The 20,328-nt window shown below is 56.9% G+C and overlaps 1 protein-coding gene across 3 annotated transcripts in view; it reads left to right on the top strand.

Moving 5' to 3' along the window:
* The window catches only part of CAMK2A (calcium/calmodulin dependent protein kinase II alpha), a 54,885-nt gene that overhangs the window by 10,503 nt on the left and 24,054 nt on the right, over window positions 1-20,328 (top strand). For all 3 annotated transcript variants that reach the window (XM_019535225.1, XM_019535226.1, XM_019535227.1), the window contains exons 3-6: window positions 10,743-10,802; window positions 16,647-16,701; window positions 17,985-18,050; window positions 19,656-19,728. In XM_019535225.1, the coding sequence (XP_019390770.1) occupies window positions 10,743-10,802; window positions 16,647-16,701; window positions 17,985-18,050; window positions 19,656-19,728 (254 nt within the window). The remainder of the gene's footprint in view (window positions 1-10,742; window positions 10,803-16,646; window positions 16,702-17,984; window positions 18,051-19,655; window positions 19,729-20,328) is intronic.

Here is a 20,328-nt window from a genome sequence, read left to right as displayed (position 1 = left end):
AAACAGAAGAGAAACAAGCAGCCCTTGCTTCCAACCTCCCTTCTCAGCGCCGTCTCTGCTAGCCCCTGTCCACGGCTGTGGGGGCTGGGGTTGCTGCAGGGAAGCTGGAGGGGGAAGGAGGTGCTGACTGGAGCCTGCAAGCAGAGCTGCTCCTGCTTTTCCCCGGGGCCCTGCCCACACTTTGCTCCGTCGCCCGCAGCGCCCGCAGCTGCCCCGAGCGCGTTTGCAAGCGAAACGCTCTCCTGGGGAAAGGAAGCACAGGCCAACCTGTGACAAACGAAAGAGGGAATAGCAGGAGAGACTAAACTCTTCATTGCAGAAATGCCCCCTCCTCTCCCGCCCTGCTGCCCCCGGGAACCCCCCCTTCCAGCTGCAGAAACGTCGCCCGCTTTGCTCTGCCACGTGGGCCCTGCGTCCTCTTCCCCAGCGCTGTCCTCAGAGGGGCCCAGTCAGCAGCCGCGGCGCCTGGCACGAGGAGAGCAGCGTTGGGAATGACAGTTCAGCGCGCCCGGTCGCAGCTGCTGGTCCCACGTGGCCCCCGTGCCTGGGCTCCCGTGGCCGCGCACACGGCAATGCACGTGGCGTGAAGGGCGGCTGCATAATTGATCAGAGCTGTTCTCGCCTGCGCCGGGGTTGACCGGGGTCTCCGAGACCCAAAACTGTCAAGCAGGATGTAGGATCCATTTTTCTCCCCAGCCAGAGCAACCAATGAGTCCGTGGCAGCCCGCACCGAGCTCCTTGTCCATGGCGCGCAGGCCGGCCGCGAGCAAGCGTCGCCCCAGGTTCAACATTGCCCCACCGGGCCTGTCCCCAGCTGCTACCTGACCCGCGTCAGCCTCATATTTCGCTCGCCCTTGCCCCGAGATACCCAGAGCCAAGCTAGAGAGCCGGCTCTTTCCCAGCAGCTGCATCCCGGCTCTCAGGCCCGACATTGCTGGTTTATACCACGGTTTGAACCACGGCAGATGTGCTGTGGTAATTTGGACTCAGACTCAGCCCTTCATTAAGGGCTCCCTCGTCTGCGGCTGGGGGCTTTGCCTGCTTTGGAGGGTGCAGCATCCCCATGGTGGAGGAGAGGTCGGACTCGGCAGCCGCAAGCCGGGGGGGGGGCTCCTTCGAGAGGTGGCCGGACACCGACAGCCCCGCTCCTGGATGACTAAATCCAGTTGCGGGCTGCCTGACACAGGAGCCTGGATTTCTTCAAGGGCAGCCCAAGCCCTTTTCGGTGGCCCACGCTGAGTGGGAGCAGCTCCTAAACCAGAAGTGTCCCGAGGCCGGCGAGGGGGGGGAGAACGGGTCGAGCCTCGGGTCTGTCGCCCCCGCCACCCTGGTGCAAGCTTCAGCCGGTGGCCCCGGCTCGCCTCCAGGCCTCGCTGGCCCGCCGCAGAGCCGTCTCCCCAACGCACCTGGGGGCTGGCTACCGCCTCCTGCATCCCGCCCTTCCCCTGCCTGCGCCTCCACCGCTCTCCTCCCATTCCCTACTCTGCCCCTTTGCTCGCTCCTCCACGCTCCCAGCCTCATCCCGTTCCCTCCAGCCTTCCTCCACACCTACCTCCACCCATCCACGAGCCCACCCTGCACACCCTTCCCCTACCTGCTTTCCTCTCCCTGACCTCCAGCCCGTAACCTCTGCTCCCGCGTGCTCATCCCTGCCTCAAATACAGCAGAGTCCATGCAAAATAAGCCCCTGCCAGGTTAACCCGACACCATCACTCACAACGCTGCAGCCCCTGGGCACTGGATGAGGAAGTCCTCCATATTCTCATCCCCTCTCTCGGGTTTCCTTTACTCACGTTACCTGCATAAATTAAATGCTATGGTCCTCGGGGCAGGGACTTGCTTTAATGTATACACGGAGATCAGCACGCGTCCCCTTTGGCACCGTATAAATCATGCAGCATCTGTGCACGCAAGTTGGCTGTGTTTTCATTGCCATTCCCGCCGGGGTAGGCCCGTGCTTTCCATCTCAGCGTTCTCGAAAGCTGGAGGCTTGATCCGTTACCTGCGGCTCCGGGGAGTTACGCCAGCCGTGCTCCTTGTGCGAGCGTCTCCTCTGGGAGCCCAGGTGGACGTGCAGTTGTCTGTGTCCCAGGCTGCGCCTTGCAAAGGGAGAGTTGATAGCGGCGGAGCAGGGTGTCAAAAGCCCTACAGCCAAGGAAGATTGATTGCCGAGAGCTGTGCACAAGCGGGAGCCATGCATTGTGTTTTATAACTGGGTAACGCTCCACCCGCTGTAAATAAAATGGAATTGGGCTTTATGTAATGCGGTTCTTACTCAAAGTGCCAAAGCACTTTATAAAGCCATGAGTAAGTGCAGTCAGTGTGTAGGCAAACACAGCAGCTGTTATGCACTCAGCTGTGCCTCACTGCCATGGATGCTACAACCTGAGTTACTGGGAGCAGCGCTGAGCCGGGTCTCTGCCTTCTGCCCAGACACCCCGGGGTGGGCACCGCGGCCCCGGTGCTGTGCAGGGATCCCAGCCCAGGGGTGCGGAGATCAGGTCCTGCGCTGATCAAGTGTATTTTGGAAAAATGTTTCATGTACCAGGTCAGTTTAGTGAGATCAGTTCCGAACCTTCTGAATCGCTCAAAAGCCTTAGGTGGCCCTACGACCAGCAAGTATCCTCCACCCCAGATACTTCAGATACTTCCAAATCCCTTGGCGGGCATCCTATGTGCAGGCCCAGACCCGGAGGAGCGGGGGTTGGATGCCCCCGAGATTTGCTTGCCCTCAGCTGTACGGCCACAGGAGCGAGCTAGGGAGGAGTCTCCCATCCATTTTTTTTTTTTTAAATATATTGCTATATCAAATCTGAACCCAGGTGGATTCTTCCTGGGTGACTGGCAGCGGGGCCTGGCAAAGCTGTCAGCCACATTCATCCGCAGCCTGGGCACTGAAGGCTAGTCCCGTCTCTTCGTGCTTCTGCATCGGCTCGCGCAGAAAAGGAGCCTGGCTCTTCATTTCACTGCCTGGCTGGTCTGTGCACGGCTTGGCCCGAGGGCGATCCCGGGAAGGGAAGGAGCCCGACGCCTCACCCTGCTGCCGCTGGTTCCTCCTCCGAGAAGTCGCCGTTGCGGCCGCCCCGGTCATTGCGGGGTGCCGTGCGCGGCGAGGTGCCTGGAAATGGGCAAAGCGCTGTGTTTGCTTCTCAGACGCAATTATTCGTCGCTCCCAAAGTAAAAAAACAAACAACAAACTCCTTTCAAGCCCTAAAATAGAACAGCCTTTTGCAAGCTTCCCACACAGCTCTGCCTGTGCGCCTCAGTCTGACCCGTGGCAGCACACGCACGGCTCCTCTTCCCCAGCCCCTCCTCATCATGTGGTCTTGAACCCCCCGGCTCCTCCAGGCGCCCCCACTTTTCACTGGAGCTGCCTGGCTCGCCCCGTCTCCGCAGCACAGCGTTGTCTACGGGCACAGCCCCCGTTCTGCCAGTGCCCCTCGCACACCTCCTCCCTTGTGCTGGGTCTTTCCTTGACCCACCAGCCACGTTGCACTGTTCATGGGGCGGGTGGCACAGACGTGGCAGAGATGAGGCTCAACTCGCCCAGTGCCTTTTCCATTTGAGCCCTAAAGCCAGTCCCGATGAGCCGGTCATCTTACCCGCTTCCCAGCGATTCCTGGGGGAATAAGCTGTGCTCGGGCAGAAGTGGCTGGTGCATGCCGCATGGCGGGGCCACGGTCACCAGCTTGGCACTTAGCTTCTCCGTGCACATCCAACTTGACCGCCGACGAGCCCAACGAGGCGACACGTGGCAGATTTCTGAGCTTCCAGAAAGACCAGATTGAGCAATGCTATTTCTGTTTGGTTTCTTCCCATGCTCCCTCTTCATCCTCTTCCCAGGCTTGCATTCATCTGTTGCTCCCGCACGAGCCCAGCATCCTCCATCTCCCCTCCCTAGGGAAGCCTCCTGCTCTGGATCAGATCCCCAGGTTCTGGCAGCAGTGGATGCAACCGAGTCCTGGGAAGGCTGCTGTTTTGCCAGCACTGGGACAGAGATCTCGGCCTGCTACCAAGGAGCTTGGTTTCTAACCATGGGAGAGCCAGAGGGTCCTGGCTGAGCAAGGGGCCATGAGACGGCATCCTGTGACAGTGGCAACCCAGGGACGGGGAGGGAAGGCACCTGAGCGGGCGAGGAGAGTTGGCAAAGCTCTCCTGCAAAGCCCTGCCCGGCGTCCCGCCCAGGAGGCAGATAATCAAAGCCCTGAAGGCAGCGGTCTCCCCAGCATCCCCAGGGTGGGAGCTGCGGGACCACCGTTTGCACGGCTTCTTGAGGGCAGCAGGGGAGGCTCCTCCGGCGATGCAGCCTGGCCTCGGTCTGCACCCCGGGAGGCTGCTCAGAGCCCCCTGGGTAGGAGCGACCCGCAAAACCAGCAGCCGAAGCCCAGCTGGATGACTCCAGGTAATGGAAATCGCCGGCTAGGCATCTTCCCTGCTCCTGCCATGTCTCCCAGCCTTCCTGCCCTCCCTCAGCCCCACAGATCCTGCCGAACAGCCCCACGCTGTGCTTAACGAGGCTTAACCTCTCTCCGCTTCTGAGCTCGTCCAGGCCCCGCTCCAAGGCGCTCGGGGTGCTCTGGAACCAGACTTCCTAACCAAGGCCAAGCTCGTCACGTTGTTTAACGCAGCGCTGGGAGGTGGCACGTACCGCAGAGCCGGGGAGGGGCTGAGAACCTGCACACAATAGGATAGGAAGTCAGCCCACTCTCTGCCATGCTCCAGGGGGGTTATGTGCCAGGCCTGTGTGGGAGGAAGCAAAGACGGAGCGGCACGGCTGCTGCACAGGCGTGGGTGCCTGTATGTGTGTGCAGGAAAAGGGGCACCTGCGTTCGGCACATGTAGCTGGAGGGGCGCCGGGGCAGGCAGGATGTAGCAGGTTGTTGGCCTGCGCGTGCTACAGGTAGCCTGTTTAGCCCTCCCGTGCAAGCATCTCAAGCAAGCATCTTGCAAGCATTTCAAGCATCTGCAGGCATCTTGGAATAAGCATCCCGGGGAAGCAGATAAGCCCGTGGAGCAGTAAGAGCTGAGGCACGAGAAAGGCAAATGACTTGCTTTTCTTGCCTCTTTATCATCAAGTCATAGAGAAGTCGGACTGGAAGGGACTTGGAGACATCACCTCTAGTCCAACCCCCTGCCTGAGGCAGGATCAGCCCTGTCCAAACCATCCCAGACAAACCCATCTACAGTGCAGCTGGAAGCTCCTGCTGTTCTCATCCTGACGCACCCAGGGGTGCAAAGCGCATCCGTGTCAGGGACGACAAAGGCCTCAGGAAGAGACAGAGACCTGTTGCTTATTCACGGGTGGATGATCAAACTTAGCCCAAAGCTCATACCAAGAATACGGCTCCCTTTCTCTCCCACCTTTGCACACATCTCTATCTTCAGCTAGGATTTCTTACCTGCCCAAGGGATTTAGGGGCTCACGTTGCAGTTAACGGGACTTGTACCCTTTCCACATAAGTGCTTCTGAAAAGCCGAGCCCTAGCTCCTGTCTGGAGCAAGGGTCCTGACTGCCAAAGCCTTGTCCCTGCAGAGAGGTTGTTCTCAGGAAGAAGCAGGGCACAGCTCATCTCCAGCGGTTCCCAGCCCACAACAGATCTGCATCCAGACTGATGCAAGCTGAGCCACCCTGGGGCTACCCCTCCTTCTCCGGCAGGGGAGCAGACGATTAGCACGTGTGTAAACAGATCTCAGTCTTCCAGCGAGTGGACAGGCCAAAACTCTTGCTAAAAACCCAACAACCTGCTACATCCTGCCTGCCCCGCGAATGCCAGGGGCCACAGGACTGGGGCACTGGACGCTGCAGCTGGCAGGAATTTGGGAACAATATCCCCTTCTCATTTTTCCCACTGGGATGTGAGCAATATATTGATATCAATGCCAAGTCTGCCCTGATCTCCCCAAAATCAGTGACCAAGAATTTGAATCGTCCTGATATGGAAACGCTAACCCCGGTACGGTGGTCTGCTTGGGAATTCACATCATGACTCCAGCGCATGGGCTGAGCGCCAGATCATCTGGGGCAGGGGGACCCGCATCCCACTTCCCAACAGCACCACGCAGGTATCCTGTCCACTGCATGGACCATGGACCAGCTGTCCCACGAGAGCAGAAGTCCTTTGTTCCCACTTTAGTGGCTGGTTGGCTCTGCAGGATACGTTAACTATGGACTCCAGCTGCTGAAAGCCTCTCCTTTAGCTCAAATAGGGACTCTACCTTAATGCTGATGGCCGTGGGTTGAAACCAGGGGTTCTTCTCAACACCCCAAAGCACCGCAGTGAATCCTTGTCTCTGCAAGAAGTTACCCAAACAGCAAATAGGGCTGAACCCTGAGCTTTGACTCCTGCTTCCCTGGAAGCTTGAGATCCCAAAGAGCAGCAATTGCTCAGAAGGCAAATAACAAATCCCCTCCCCATGGCACGTAGTGGCTACGGGCTGCTCATTGCAGCAGGTGCAGCCATTGCTCCATCCTGCACCTTGCGTCATGGCGCTAAATAATTCAGGGCGCATAGACAACGGTTATTGCTCGCGTGTTGGGGCATTCTCCTAACAGCTCGTGTCTCTGCAGACACTTGCAGTGGCAGGTTGATGGAGAAGGAGGACCTATTCCCCCCGGAAGCAATTGCACAGACAAGGGGAAAGGACTTGCGTGTTGCTCTGTTCACAGCGATCTGTAGGCCTGCATGGTTCCTTGTGGCCTTGAACCCATAGGGAGCTGTGTCAAGCAGAGCTCAGCTGTATAGCCCCTGGAAGTCGCAGCCTGGCGATGCCATCCCCATTGCCTTGGTCCTGGGGAAGTGATGGGTCCTCCATACCCGTGCTCTCCCGTGATGACCTGCCTCCATCCCCTCTGATAAGCCGGGGTCCGTTTCCCATTGCACAAGCACCCCTCACTTTGCACCGTATGAAGCACTGGCTCCCTCCCGGCCGTCCCCCACTGTGCTACCGAGGGCTGGCGGTGGCTGTGCCGTCCCGCCGGCGGCGACAGGTTGTGGCGGTGCAAGCGCAGGGCCCAGCAGAAGGCAAGGCTGGGCGGGGAGGGAGGGAGGGAGGCATTTGTTCCTCGGCTCCGGCTGCGTGGCAGGACTGGGCAGGAGGAACCTGCGAAATCGCATTAGTGGAGCAGGAGACGCGGGGGCGGCCGGGGGCGGGTTTGGAGCGACAGCTCAGTGATGGACGCCCTTCAGATGCTGGAGGATGGGGAGGGGGGAGTCCAGGAAATGGCTCCCACTTGCTCTCCTCTCTGCCAGGGCCCAGCCTGGGTGCGGGAACACAAAGCACTGAGCTGCATCCGAGAGGTGGAGGAGAAAGCGTGCCCATCTCAGAGACCTCTCGGGCAGGTCCGGCCTCCTCCCTCTCCAGCCAGCGATCCATCGACCAAGCCCCTGGTCTGGCTGTAATTCCTGGTCAGCACCCTGATGTCCAAACCTGAGACCAGCCTTTGGGCAGCCTCTGCCTTGCAGGGCATGTGCAGTACCAGGGGCTCGAGCCACGTAGCTGGTGGGGAGGAAGCTGCTCTATGCTCAGATGCCCCAAGGAGGCCTTGTGCTGTCTGAATCCGAGTGGTTCAGCTTCGATTCGCTCTCCTCTTCCTCAGGAAACAAGCAAGGAGAAAGGCAGGTGATGGGGAGACCCCAGGGCTGCGCAAGTTCAGGCCTCCTGATCCCTTCCCCTGGGTGGGCATGGCTGCTTCTGCGTGGGTGTCCCCCTGTCCCACTCCCCGGAGCTCTGCTGCGCCCTTCCCTGGGACGTGTCCCGGGTGGTCCCCAGGAATGGGGCCTGCTAAGGGAGATGCCAGCATGAATGGAAGAGGACGAGGACAAGGGTCCTCAAGCTGCAGCTGGATGAAATTCTGTGGCCTGGATAATGCCGTTGGTCAGATGGATCAACAGATGACCCAGTCACATCTGTTGTCCTTGGTGGGGGAAACGGCCTTCTCAGGGCAGCTCTGTGGCTCTGCTGCCACAAAGGACCACTGGGAGGTGCCACGGGGCTCTGAGCCACGTGTGCAATACAGCCCCACGCCGGGCATCTCCGTCTGGGGCTGCTGTCATTCTGTCCGACCCTCTACCGGCTGGCACGCCACCCCCTCCGCACATGAGAGCGTGCCCTGAGTAACCACACTGCTTGCTGCTGCCTGGGTACCACATCCTCAGGGAGCAGCGGAGGCATCGGGGAGAGGGCTGTCGCGGATTAACTCAGCCAAGGTCGAGGCAGCTGAATGCCGGAGCACAGCAGTGACTGCAAGAGCCGGTCTGCACTGCAGTGCCTGCATCAATGTGGGGTTTTAAAACCAGCCTAGGCAAAACTGGCCATAGGAGCTGGCCTAGATCCTGCCAGTGGATCTAGGGGGAGAGGGGTGGAATGACCTCCCCGCCCCCTCCACCACCACCACGAAGGCCCTGCACCTGGGGAGAAGAGGGGGGAGCAGACCCCGGGTGTCTCCCCAGTAGCGCCTGCTCAGGTCCTTGCTGCTACAGCCTTGCCGCTGGAGTGAATAGAGCCGGGCAGGTAAGACTCCACTCCCCCCCTGCTTCCCCGCATCCCCCCGCTCTCCGCCAGGCAGTATAATCACCCTCACCTCTGCCTGGGGTGCTGAAGGAGCTTGCTATGCCCACACACTGGTAGCACTGGTAATGAGACGTACCAACGCAGTTCACAAGATAAACCCGGAGATTTCGCATAGGAACCCGCAGCATCAAACCGGCTCTGCCCTGCCGTGGCCCCAGTTCTTTGCAGCAGTATTGCTCTCGTATTTTTCTGTAGTCAAAAAATGAGTAAAAGCTAAGAGCTGGCGTTTTCCATGGGGGGCCCTAAGTCGAACGAGGCGGGCGTCGAGCCTAAAGAAAGGGCGAGACCGGCTGCTCCAGGCTGTGAGCCAAGCTGGGCTGTAGCAATAGCCGGAGCTGGGACGTGCACAGCTCGAGCAATACCCTGTTTTTTCTGGCGGCTTCATTCCTGATATCATGAAAATACATCGGCAAATCGTTGCCGTGGGAATGTGGCTCTTCCCAGGAAGGCTGTTCCAGGGACTGAGAAGGCACTTTAATGCGGTGGAACAACAACACAACATGATTTTCCAAAATCGCTGCACTGTGCCCCAGAACAAAATGCTTTCCAGCTCCGTTATCAAGCTGGCTCCCATGAAGCCAAATTGCTGCACTTCCTTCCGCCTGGCGAAGCTCGCCCGGTGGACGGGGTAGGATGATAGCTCATACACAGGTCACAATATACTCATATCCTCATACACAGGATCCCAGAGCTTTGCGGTGTTTTCCAGCTGGGGGTTTGGTTCAACCTGTTGTAAATACCGGGTCTGGTCCCTGCGCTGGATTTCATGGACCTCCGCAAGGCAGGCGTGCTTGTGTCCAGTGACCGTTCTGGTCCCTGCCCCTCGCGGTCTTGGAAGGGGGAGGAAAATTGGGGATGAGAAGTTATATGCAGGAGCCTGTTTGCAAGTGCACAAACCCGTGGGGCCGGGGAAGGAGTGGGCTGTACTCCCCATCTCATGCTCTCCAAGGCTGTTTCTACAGAGCTCTTCTGGGGGCAAAAGGACACAAGGGGAAAATGAGTTGCAGTCTGCATCGGCGTGCGCACGTTGGCAGTGGGGACTGAAAGATAAGGCAGGGCGATAGGGGAGCCAGAGCTGGGCTGGGCTCATAAGCGCGGCAATAAATGTTCTGCCGGAGCCTGCTAAGTGCCTGATGTTATGGCACCTCGGGTACAGCGTGAGACTGCCGTCCTCGGGCTTATAATCACCTCTAAATACACAATCAGCCAGGGAGTGGAGAACGCCAGCTGCTTAATGCCGCGCATCTCGCTTTCCCCGTTTCAGCACTGACCTCACCGGGGTTGTGTTGGTTTTTTTCGAGAGAAGCGCTGAAAATAAAAACGGAGCAGGCAGTCTGATGGGAGGAGAAAAAGCAAGTGGGAAAGGCAGCGGAGAAGGGAAAGGACAAAGTCAAACTAAGGCAGAGAGGCTGCGAGAAAGGAGAAGCCCTGAGCTGGCAGTGCCTTCGAGACCCGACGTTGCCTGGCCTCAGGGTGATAAAACGGATGCCTGAAAGCAACAAAAGAAATCAGATTTTTTTTATTACTATTATTATTCTGATCGAATTTTGTATTTCGTCGCTTGAACCGTCATGCAAAAGACAAACCTGTTTAAAAAGCGTTCAGACCTCGCCGCGTCGAGGCCCACGTTTGTCGTCGTCTTTGAAAACACTGAAATAAAATAAAGAACGATGTCGAACCCAAGTGCCTCGCTCACAAACATGGAGCGACAGGCTGCATGGGCCCTCCAAACCAGCGAGAGGATGGACCGCGTCCAGCGGGAAGGCTGTATTTAGTTGGAAAGCTGTGTGTTTTATGATTATAGCAACCCAGGAGGCTGTGCCTCCTCTCTAGCTGAAGTACAAGTGGAAAAGCTTATTCCAAGTGATAACTGAAATAGAGGCCTTTAGCTTGGTGGGTGGACCACGCTTTCCATGGCTTGTCATTTTGCCCGGCTGTAAATGTTTGGGCTGAAATGTTCCCTTCTGCCTGTCAGTGCTAGGCTGGAGGGTTTCGGCCATGTCCCAAGAGCCCAGATCCTCAGCTCTTGAATGAAACAGCTCCCGAGCACTGCTGAGCTTTGGGGGGGCTGCCTGTGGCTGGTCCAGCTGCCGGGGAAGACAGAGAAAGCAGAGCAGGGTTTGCCTGGAGCTGGCGCGGGGCTGCCTGACTTGTGCACTCCCTTCTTTCAGATCACCAGAAGCTGGAGCGGGAGGCTCGCATCTGCCGTCTTCTGAAGCACCCTAACATCGGTAAGGGCTCACCGCCTGTCTCCGTGGGTGTGTGTTTGTGTGCGTGTGCATGTGCGTGTGTCACTTCTTATCCAGCCGGACAAGGCTGTCTGGCTCTTCGCCCCCCTCCTCATCCACATTTAAAGCGGCACGGGGCATGGGAACCTAACTCCCCTGCTCACACCGCTGCACCGAAGCCAGTGCTGTTGGAAAGGCAAAACCCTCCTTCGGGAGAGGAGGACAAAGTCCCAGGAGTCTTAATCCCCACAAATGTGCCAGCAATTAATATTAATCAGCACAAACCTAATTGCTCAGGGGATGAGCAGTTGACTTGGTGGCTTCTCAAGGCCTAGGAGCCATTGAAACCAATGCAGACGGCACCGGCAGCCTGCGGCCTGGTATGTTGGACCTGGCCATCCACGTCTCTCTTGGCCGCGCTCCACCTCAGCAGCAGCCGAAGCAAGGGGAGGGACCCCATCCAGTGGGAAGCACTTCCATTTTTAGCCCCCCGCACCTCCCACTCCCCAGGTGCTGCTTTCCCCCGGGCTCTCCGCAGAGAGGCCCCATCTCTGACCAGCGCGGGAGCTGAGGCTGCGGAGGAGGGGAGCGCAAGAAGGGGGGGGGCTTTCCCGCCGACGGTCCACATGACGGTCGCCTCCTTCGGAAAAGCTGTTCCAGGAAAACTCCTGAGCCTCCGAGGAAGACGAAAATAGGCCAGGAGGAGAAGGGAGAGGAAAAAACCCAAACCCGAGCCCAGAGAGCTGATTCATTCTGTCGCCTCCCTTGTTCTCTCGGAGCCCGAACTGGTCCTGGCCCTCCCGTCGCCGGCCGCAGCCGGGCAGGGAACATCGCAAGGGGCACAGGGGTGTTGCCCCAGATGGGTTGTAAACTGGGAGGGGGCTTTTGCAGGAAAAGACATGCTCTAATAGCAGCCAGAGATGCTCCGCCCCAGCGATGCACCTGCAGCAGCCTGGATGCCGAGACTGTTGGGAACAGGAGTCATCGTGTGGGATTTTGGGCTGCTCCCTGGGTTTCTCTCTTAATGGAGGACTGCTGTGTTGAAGCCATGAAATCAAGTCACATGCAGATTTTTGGCTCTGTTTTGTGACATGCATCTAAATAGCGCGTACCGTGTACAAGTGCCTGGAGAGCCCTGAGCTCGGCCCGAGTGGCCCCTCTCCCCAGCGCCTCCCTAAAAGCCACGTTGTCTTGCAATGCCGCCTCGGTGCGGGGAGCTGGGGCAGGGGGGCAGGAAGTCAGGGCCGTAGGCAAACCCGGCCTCTGCCAGCGCCGGGGTCTCGGCTGCGCCTGCAGCTGACTCCCACCTTGGCCCGCTCTTCCCCCCACTGCTCTCAGGCACCGGCACACAGCCACAGCTCCGGCTTTGTAAATGTTTCAGATCATAAAGAGCCTGTCAGCTTCAATCTGTCTTGGGCAAATGCCTGCACAGCAGTGTCAAGTCTTCTCTGCATCAGCTGGAGTCACAGACCGCGCTGGACCAAGCTGTTACCATGACAGCAGAAGCATCTCCCCTTCCTTGCACCCCCACCATCCCCATAGTGACTGCAATGGTGCTCCAAGGCAAAGGAAAAGCAGTCATGGTTTGGGGATACTGTCACCCAGGGGTGCAAAGAAGGAGGGAGGGGAAGGTAGTGCCTGTTAGAAAGCCAGTCCTGATTTCCCTGGCAGTTCAGCCCTTAACGATTATTTTTTACCACCCCGGAGTCTCCCATGCGATGCAGCATGAAAAGCTCTGCCAGGCTCTGTGGGGCTGGACGGGAGGGAGACGGAGCCAGCTAGAGAGACAGCAGTTCCCCGGGGCAAGTCGGGGGGAGCACATTATGCATTTCTCTGCACGGCGACAGGATTATCTGCTTTCAGTCCGAATGGCTTGCAGTCCCCAACAACAGCGAAACAAGAAGCAATCACAGTCGAGGCTCTGTACAAGAGTGCGGCAGGTGTCTGGTCTGCAACAGGCCACAGAAGCCCTCAAGGCAAAGCAGTTACTGCCAGGGGCATGAGCAAGAAGTGTGGCATTGGCCCTGGCACCCTGAACCGTGGAGGCTTTACCCAGGAGAGACTGGCTTCATCCTCTTGTTTCATGTCCTGGGCGCCAGCTTTGCCCAGGGCGTGAATTTGCAGGGGGCGTGTGGGCTGCGTGGGAGAGGCGTGGTTTTCCAAGCCAGGGTGTGCAGGTTGCATGCTCAGGCAGAAGTGTGGGGGGTAACTAGCTGAGCCTCTGGGCAGTGTGTAGCCAACCCCTTGCTCTCTTCCTCTGTCTCCCCTTCCTCCCCCACACATAGGTCGCCTCCTACCACACCGCCTTGCTCTCTCCTTCCCAAGCCAAGCGCGGCGATTTGATGCTCTCCCCCTGAGACTTGCCCACATGGCCGCACACCGTGACCGTGGGGTGGCACTGGAAGGGGTTAACCAAGCGCGATGCTAATGAGACCAATCCGGCTGCTATTTATACCCAGGTGGCTCTGCCCCCCTCCCATCACACCCCCACTGTTTGCTGCTGCCTGGAAACTAGGGAGCAGCAGCTTCCCCCAGAGCAGCACAAACAGGATAATTACCCACTGATGATCTGGAATGAACTAAAACTAGAATTAAGGAGTAGGGAGAATCGATGCCATCGGGGAGCTGGTCTGCGGCGCAGGCAGGGCTCCTGGCAGACGCCAGAGCATTTTACCCTGCCTGTGGGCATTCATCTGCCCATACCCTGGGCAGGGGAGAGGAAGGCAGAAGGGCTGTTTAACTAGGTTGGGCCTTCACTTCTCCTTATGACTTGAAGTGGCCCCGACAGCTCCGCATTTTCCCCACATTTTGGAGCTGTTCAGCTCCAGCTTTGGCCCCTAGCTGAGCAGGGATCCAGCTGCAAAGTTGGGGTCCAGAAGTTGCATGTCCCTACGATTCAGGGACATCGTAATTCAGGCCCGTGACCACTTCTATTGGCACTAGATGCTGGGGCTTCTTCTGCAATGACATTTCCGATCCTGCTCTACCCCTGAATCTTTTCTCAGGAGCTTAGGCAGTTGCTGGAAGGCCTCCTGGGAGAGAGCGCGAGCAGGAAATTCTTTGTTTCTGTCCCGATGGGATGAAGAAGCATCCGATGGAGCCCCCTTAGCAAGCATCGAGTTTGTTTGCTAGGGCATAGCTCACGGACTGACCTGCCTACAGCTCTGCAGATCCTGGTGGGGTTGCATACCCTGTAAGCTCACAGCCACATTTTGCCACCAAATCCACTTCTTTGGGCCCAAGTTGAGTGCAATGATAGGGTTGGAAGAGACCTCGAGGGTTATTTAGCCAGTGAAGAAGGCATACCACTTCATGATTTGGGCTGAAATCTTGGGAATCGTAGTCTTGCCGGTGGCAGTGACCTAGCATAGGGTCCAAACTCCATTGAGTTGGTCTTGGAGGTCTTGAGTTTGTGCATTACTGAGAGCTGGCGTGAAATGCCAGGGGCCCAAGGACGTTTGTATGGACATCTTGACACACTTCCTGCCACCGACTGTGTCCCCAAGACACATCACAAAGATGCTCGTGGAAATTTGATCTCTTCCTGAAACAGGAAGGAAAGTTCCTCTTGTAACCCAAGTGACAGAAGAAGTTGTTCCTGGGCCCGAGCAGGAGAAACCAGGTGAATGCAGCTCTCTGCGCGCTGGGGGGCGACTCTGCAAACGTGAGAGGAGGGGAAAATTCCAAATACAGCGGAATAAAAGCCCTGTCTGGAGTCATCAAGCCCACAAAAGGGACCGAGAGAAAAGGCTCACTCAGGCATGGCAAACCTGTTCCCTTCTCTTCATAATTATTAATGAAAATGCAACAATAACCACCTCAGAGAATTCCTCCTTCGAGCGAGACAGCAGCTTTGATGGGTTATTATCTTCTTGGGCACCCAAGATAGAGGCAAGTCGGAGCCTGTCTTTGGGAAGAGACCAAAGCAGCCAGGAACCTCTCCCTGAGTGACTGTAGGGGGAAAAAAAACCCGAAAAAAACTGCAAGCAAAACACTGGGGCGCTCCTGAATGGCATGTTTGAGCCGTGACCCTTTACAAAAATCTGCTGGCCTGATACTGCAGCTGAAAGCTGTTTCCTGAGTATTCTCTATCCTGAAACATCTCCAGTGTCGATGGGGCACGGGGTGATATGAGCACTAGTGACAGGGACCGTATTTGATGTGACAACTTTCTCTGGGGATGCTAAGTTGCCGAGTGCCAAAGTGGCAGGGTAGCATGGCCTGCTAGCGACGTGCACATCTGCACAGGGACACAGTGGTTGCTGCGGCACCTGTCACGCGCTTCCCTACCCAGAGCGATGGTGTCCTGGATTTCACTTGCATTCAGTAATGATGTCCAAGTCCCCATTTCACTCCCAACCTGAGCACACCCCTCCAGAGCCAGCCACGCTGTGGTCACATGCTGCCAGACCAGCCCGAGGAGCTCTTCTCTGCGGTGGCACTAACGAGAGCATTGTACTGAACCTGGAAACTGGTACTGGCACCACAAAGCATCCGCAACCTAAATCAGAAACGAATATCCTCCGGGGACAGCACATCTCCCATTCTCTATTAGGTATCTAGGATAGCGAGCTAACGAGGAGACTGATCAAGTGTGAGGTAAGTTTCCATGAGCTGCCTTCACCGTGGTCAACAAATTTCGCAGCTAAAAACCTACCCCACTTAGCAAGAAACGGGATTTAAAAATAAAACTAATCCGATCCACAGATTTGTATCTCAAATCCTCTCCTCCCCAGTTTCTAAATATCATTTGCCAATAGACTGAGAGCTATGGGGTCATATTGCAACTGGGTGACAAACAGAAAGAAAGGGTTGAAACGTATATATAATCTGCACACGTAGCGTGTACAAGCGCCCCAAGAGATTTGGAAAAGACATAGGTAGATGTACCACGGAGAACCTTGAACCCAAGCCAGAGCCAGATTCTTCTTTTATCTGCAGAGTGCAGCTATATATTCCCTCTCTCTGTCTTGCCTTATTCCTAAACCACACCTGTCCCCGCGGTGTCTGAGTGCCACGTGGAACGGAGAGCTGAGTTGGCCCCCATATCCCGAAGGCAAGCTAGAGGATGAGGAGTTTATTGATAATAGTTCACTCCACAGAGCCCTTAGTAAAAACCCTTCAAAGCATTATTTCCTAGTACAGCCAACTTCTTGGGTCAAGCATGGGGCAGTGCCTTTGGGAACTGGAGGCAGAAGGGAGAGAGACCTCAGAGCAGACAGGCTTGGGTGCTGTTGCTCCCATTCCTGGTCTTCTGGCAAAAACAACAGTGGGAGTGGGCAAAGGAGGGGCTGTCTCTTGGAATAAGAAAGGGATCCCATGGGCAATCGTAGGAGATCCCCAGTGAGAAGGAAGGTCACAGAAGAAAAGCGCTGTGTGCAGCAGACCCGGTGCCCCACCGAACTCCCTTTGCAGCCAGCATCTCCTGATCAAGCTCCCCTTAATCCTGGAGATTAGAGAAGCACGTGTGTGTGCAAGGGGACAGCTCAAGGCTGGAGATAACCAAGCAGCTGCCCAGAGCTTTATCCAAGTATGAGCACTATGTGTGCCCACAAGGCAAGGCCTTCATTTGGAAATGACCTCAGAGACCCTGCAGCCCACCACGGCTGGGAGCACCGGTGTGGCGCGGCGCAGCGTGGCTACAGCACCTCGGGCTGTTACATGGGGGACAGCCCGGGAAGACCCTGTGGGGAGAAAGACCAAGTGCAGAGGGGTGCAGAGGTCCTGAACTGCTCTCCCCACTTCCACTTGCCCAAAGGGAAAGGGGATGAGAGAGGGAGATGAGCAGTGTGTGTCCAGTCACCGGTGCCGCGGTTAGTAACCCTACCCCTTTTGTCCCCACTGCAGTGAGACTCCATGACAGCATATCCGAGGAGGCGCACCACTACCTGATATTTGATCTGTAAGTAATGACGGTGTTTCCTGATCCCCATGCCAGAGGCCTTTCTCCATGAGCACATTGCCCCTCACCTAGCCCTTCACTCCTGCCTTGGCATCCTATTTCTCCAGGGTCTCGCGCCAACCTGCTCCGCTGCATCCCTGGGAACAAGGGTCGGATTAATGGGACCAGTGTCAAGATGCCATTTCCCTCCCACTCGCAGGTCTTGCGTTCTGCAGGGCTCATCCCTCCAGGCATTGGAGAGCAACAATTAGCATGTTTAATGCACGCTCCCCGGAGGTCCTGATACTGCTGCAGTGGCCGCTGTCCTCAGCTGGATCCTGTCGGATGCGGCTGCTTCTGTCCCTGCCTCCTTTGAGACAGTGCAGCCCCGAAACCCAAGCAGTCACAAAATCATATAAACTGAGGGTTGGAGGGACCTCAGGAGGCCACATCTAGTCCAAGCTCCTGCTCAAGGCAGGGCCATCCCCAACTACATCATCCCAGCCAAGTCTTTGTCTGCCTGGGTCTTAAACACCTCCAAGGATGGAGCGTCCCCCACCTCTCTAGGTGACTTGGCCACTGCCTTACTATCCTCCTAGGGAGAAAGTTTTTTCCTAATATCCCACCTCAACTTCCCCTGCTGCAACTATCCCATTGCTCCTTGTCCTGCCATCTGCCCCCACTGGGAACAGTCCAGCTCCATCCTCTTTGCAGCCCCCCTGCAGGGAGGTGACGGCTGCTATCAAATCCCACCTTGGTCTTCTCTTCTCCAGACTCAACCACCCCAGTTCCCTCAGCCTCTCCTCACCAGTCCTGTCCCCCAGCCCCATTTTCATTGCCCTCCACCGGCTCATCTCCAATGTCTCCACATCCTTTCTGCAGTGGGGGGCCACAACTGCACACAGGACTCCCGATGTGCTGAATAGAGGGGAGGAATCACTGCCCTCGATCTGCCAGCAATGCTCCTACTGATGCAGCCCAGGATGCCATTAGCCTTCCTGGCAGCAAGGGCACGCTGCTGGCTCATATTTAGGTCCCACCCCATTGGGGAGTGCATGGGAATAGAAGCTCAGTTTTCTAATTGTCTGGGAAAAATCAGGGCCAAGCATCTAAAGCCCCTCGCCCTACAGCCCCGTCTATCCAGCAGCCCTCACACACACCCCTGCGTCACCCCGGCTCCACGTGTTACTCTTCTCCTAGCTGGTCTTCAGTTCCTTTCGGGGGGCCGAAACCTCGGCGGGTGTTCAAATGCCTCCCCGATATTTCCCAAGCTGTGTGTGACACCTCGTCTGCTTCATCCGCAGCGTCACAGGCGGGGAGCTGTTTGAGGACATCGTGGCCAGAGAGTACTACAGTGAAGCGGATGCCAGGTGAGCAAGGAAGCCCACCGGGCGTGACCCTGCCAGGCCGGGCAGTTGTGTTCAGCCTGGCCCCGGACGCGCTGGGGCGCCTCATTTCCCTAGCAGCCTGGCGTCAGCCCCCGCCTGCAGACTCAGGCACTCGCGGATTTACGGTATCTGAGCATCGGTGTCTTTGTGTTGAGCAGTCATTCGATAATAGGGCTCTGCTGTGCAAATAACTGTTGCTTCCTGGGGTGCTCTCAAATACCAGCTGCGATGCTGCAAAAAGACTCATTCTCACTGACGCACATCCCCTGCAAAGGATGCAGTGCGCTGTCACGGTGTCTATTCCCCTGCCAAAGCCAAGCTCTATTAAGTCACCGTGAATGGTACCTCCTTTCCCAGACTGACAATGCAAAATCAGCATGCAACCCCCCTGCCCGCCTGGTTGCAACACACGGCCTACCCTCACCAGTATGTGAGACAGGGGACCCCAGTAGCACACTGGTCTCCCGGTCGGGAAAGCATGGGACAGCAGCAAGCTGGGGAATCCCAGGAAGATACAGCAGGTGCCGTATGATTTGCAATCTTTACCCATTCTGGTAGTTATATTTAAAGGCGTTTCTGAGGCATTGACCTCAGGAGTAGCTGTGTACCTTGAAAGTCCAAATGAATGAGGTGTCATCACGGCTCTGTGAAGGAGGGAGGCATTCGCCTTAACGTACAAAGACACAGAGAGAAGAAGTGACTTTCCCCAGTCACACAAGGCTGTGGGGGAGAGCTGGACGGAGCCCAGTCCAGCGTCTTCTCCTGTGGGAGCAACACTCCTGGCTTTGCTTCAGTATTGATGGCGCAGCCCAGGGCATAGGGAATATGACGGAGGTGAAAGCCAGCGCAGCCTTACACTGACCCTCAGGCACGCAACCCTGCCGCCCGCTCTGTGCAAGAAAGTATCTTGCTTTATTTCCTTCTGTGAAATGGGCTTCCAGTGGGGCTCTCTGCATGCCCAGGGTCAGTGACAACCAACGCCAGCAGCCTGCAAAAACAAGGGAGATAAAGACACTTCCTTTTGCAGGCAGGTGTTCGGTAACAAAAGTTAAAACCCGCTGGGCATCTGGGAAATTCTTGCGGCTTCGTTCTGGGCCGTCCGTGGTTTAACGAGCTGCGTGTGACAAAGGGACAGGGAGACCAGATAAGCCTAAGCACGCGGGGCGCCGCTAACTTTCTGTCTTCGAAGCTCGCTGGCTCAAGCTAATTCCATCACGATGCCCCCAACTCTCGTTATCACGCCGCTCTCATTGTTTCTGCGGGGAGCTGATTAGATCGTTTTAGCTCATTACCTCCGGCAGCCGTACGAGTTCATAAAGTGAGAGGCGCGTTCCTCCTCTGCTGCTCACGAGGGTGGTTTAATGACTTCAGTAACCCCCAGCTGTCTTCTGTTGACAAGCCGGTCGTAATTGCTCTACCTGTGTCTGTGCTGCATGTCCGTGGGGCTCTGCGATGTGGAGCCAGCCCCCACGGCCAGTGGTGGGAAGAGGGGGCGTGGGCAGTCGTGGGAAGAGAGGAAACCAAAGGGAAGGCCCGGAGGAAACGTGCCCATAGCATAGACACGTCCTCCGTCCTTTCTCTCCCCAGCCATTGCATTCAGCAGATCCTGGAAGCCGTCCTGCATTGTCACCAGATGGGGGTGGTGCATCGGGATCTCAAGGTAAGCGTTGCGGTGGAGGGTCTCTTGAAGGCCTCCGAGGTACGTGAGCATCATCAAGGGAGAGACGGCCAAACGCGGCTTCTCCCGTGTCTTCCTCGGGGCCGGCTGGGATGCTTCCCGCGCTGGGTGAAGACCTGCTAGGGCGTCTGCCTTAGGAGTAGGAAGAGAGAAGAAAGTCCTGCTCGTGCCAGCCTTCCCTTCCAGGAGCTAAACCCCTCACTCTTGCGACGGTGGGGAAGGGTGGCTGGGTTGACTCAAAGGGTTGGTGGCCACCAGTAGGATTAGAAAGGACTACAACAGCAGTTCCTAAATTTAAAACAAGGCGACATTAATTACCGCCGGCTCATTTTTCAGCTCAACCATAAGCAGCACCCGCAAATGTTTGCCGTACAAAGTAATGACAATAAATCTGTTAACGCGTACCGCCGACGGGTTGCCTGCGTACCACCAGTGGTAGCGCGTGCTGCAAATTGGGAGCCGCTGGTAGAAGGTGAAGGATCCCGCTGTTTGGCTTGGAGTCCCTACGGGAGGGATTGAGGGGACTCTTCCGGCCCATGCTCCAGACTGCGGGGAGGAACATGATCCTTGCTTTCATTTCAC

This window comes from Crocodylus porosus, unplaced genomic scaffold, assembly GCF_001723895.1.
Source record: "Crocodylus porosus isolate Cpor-Errol unplaced genomic scaffold, CroPor_comp1, whole genome shotgun sequence".
Lineage (NCBI taxonomy): Eukaryota > Metazoa > Chordata > Crocodylia > Crocodylidae > Crocodylus > Crocodylus porosus.
Note: the sequence above shows the minus strand (reverse complement) of the source record. Positions and strands in the feature narration are given on the sequence as shown.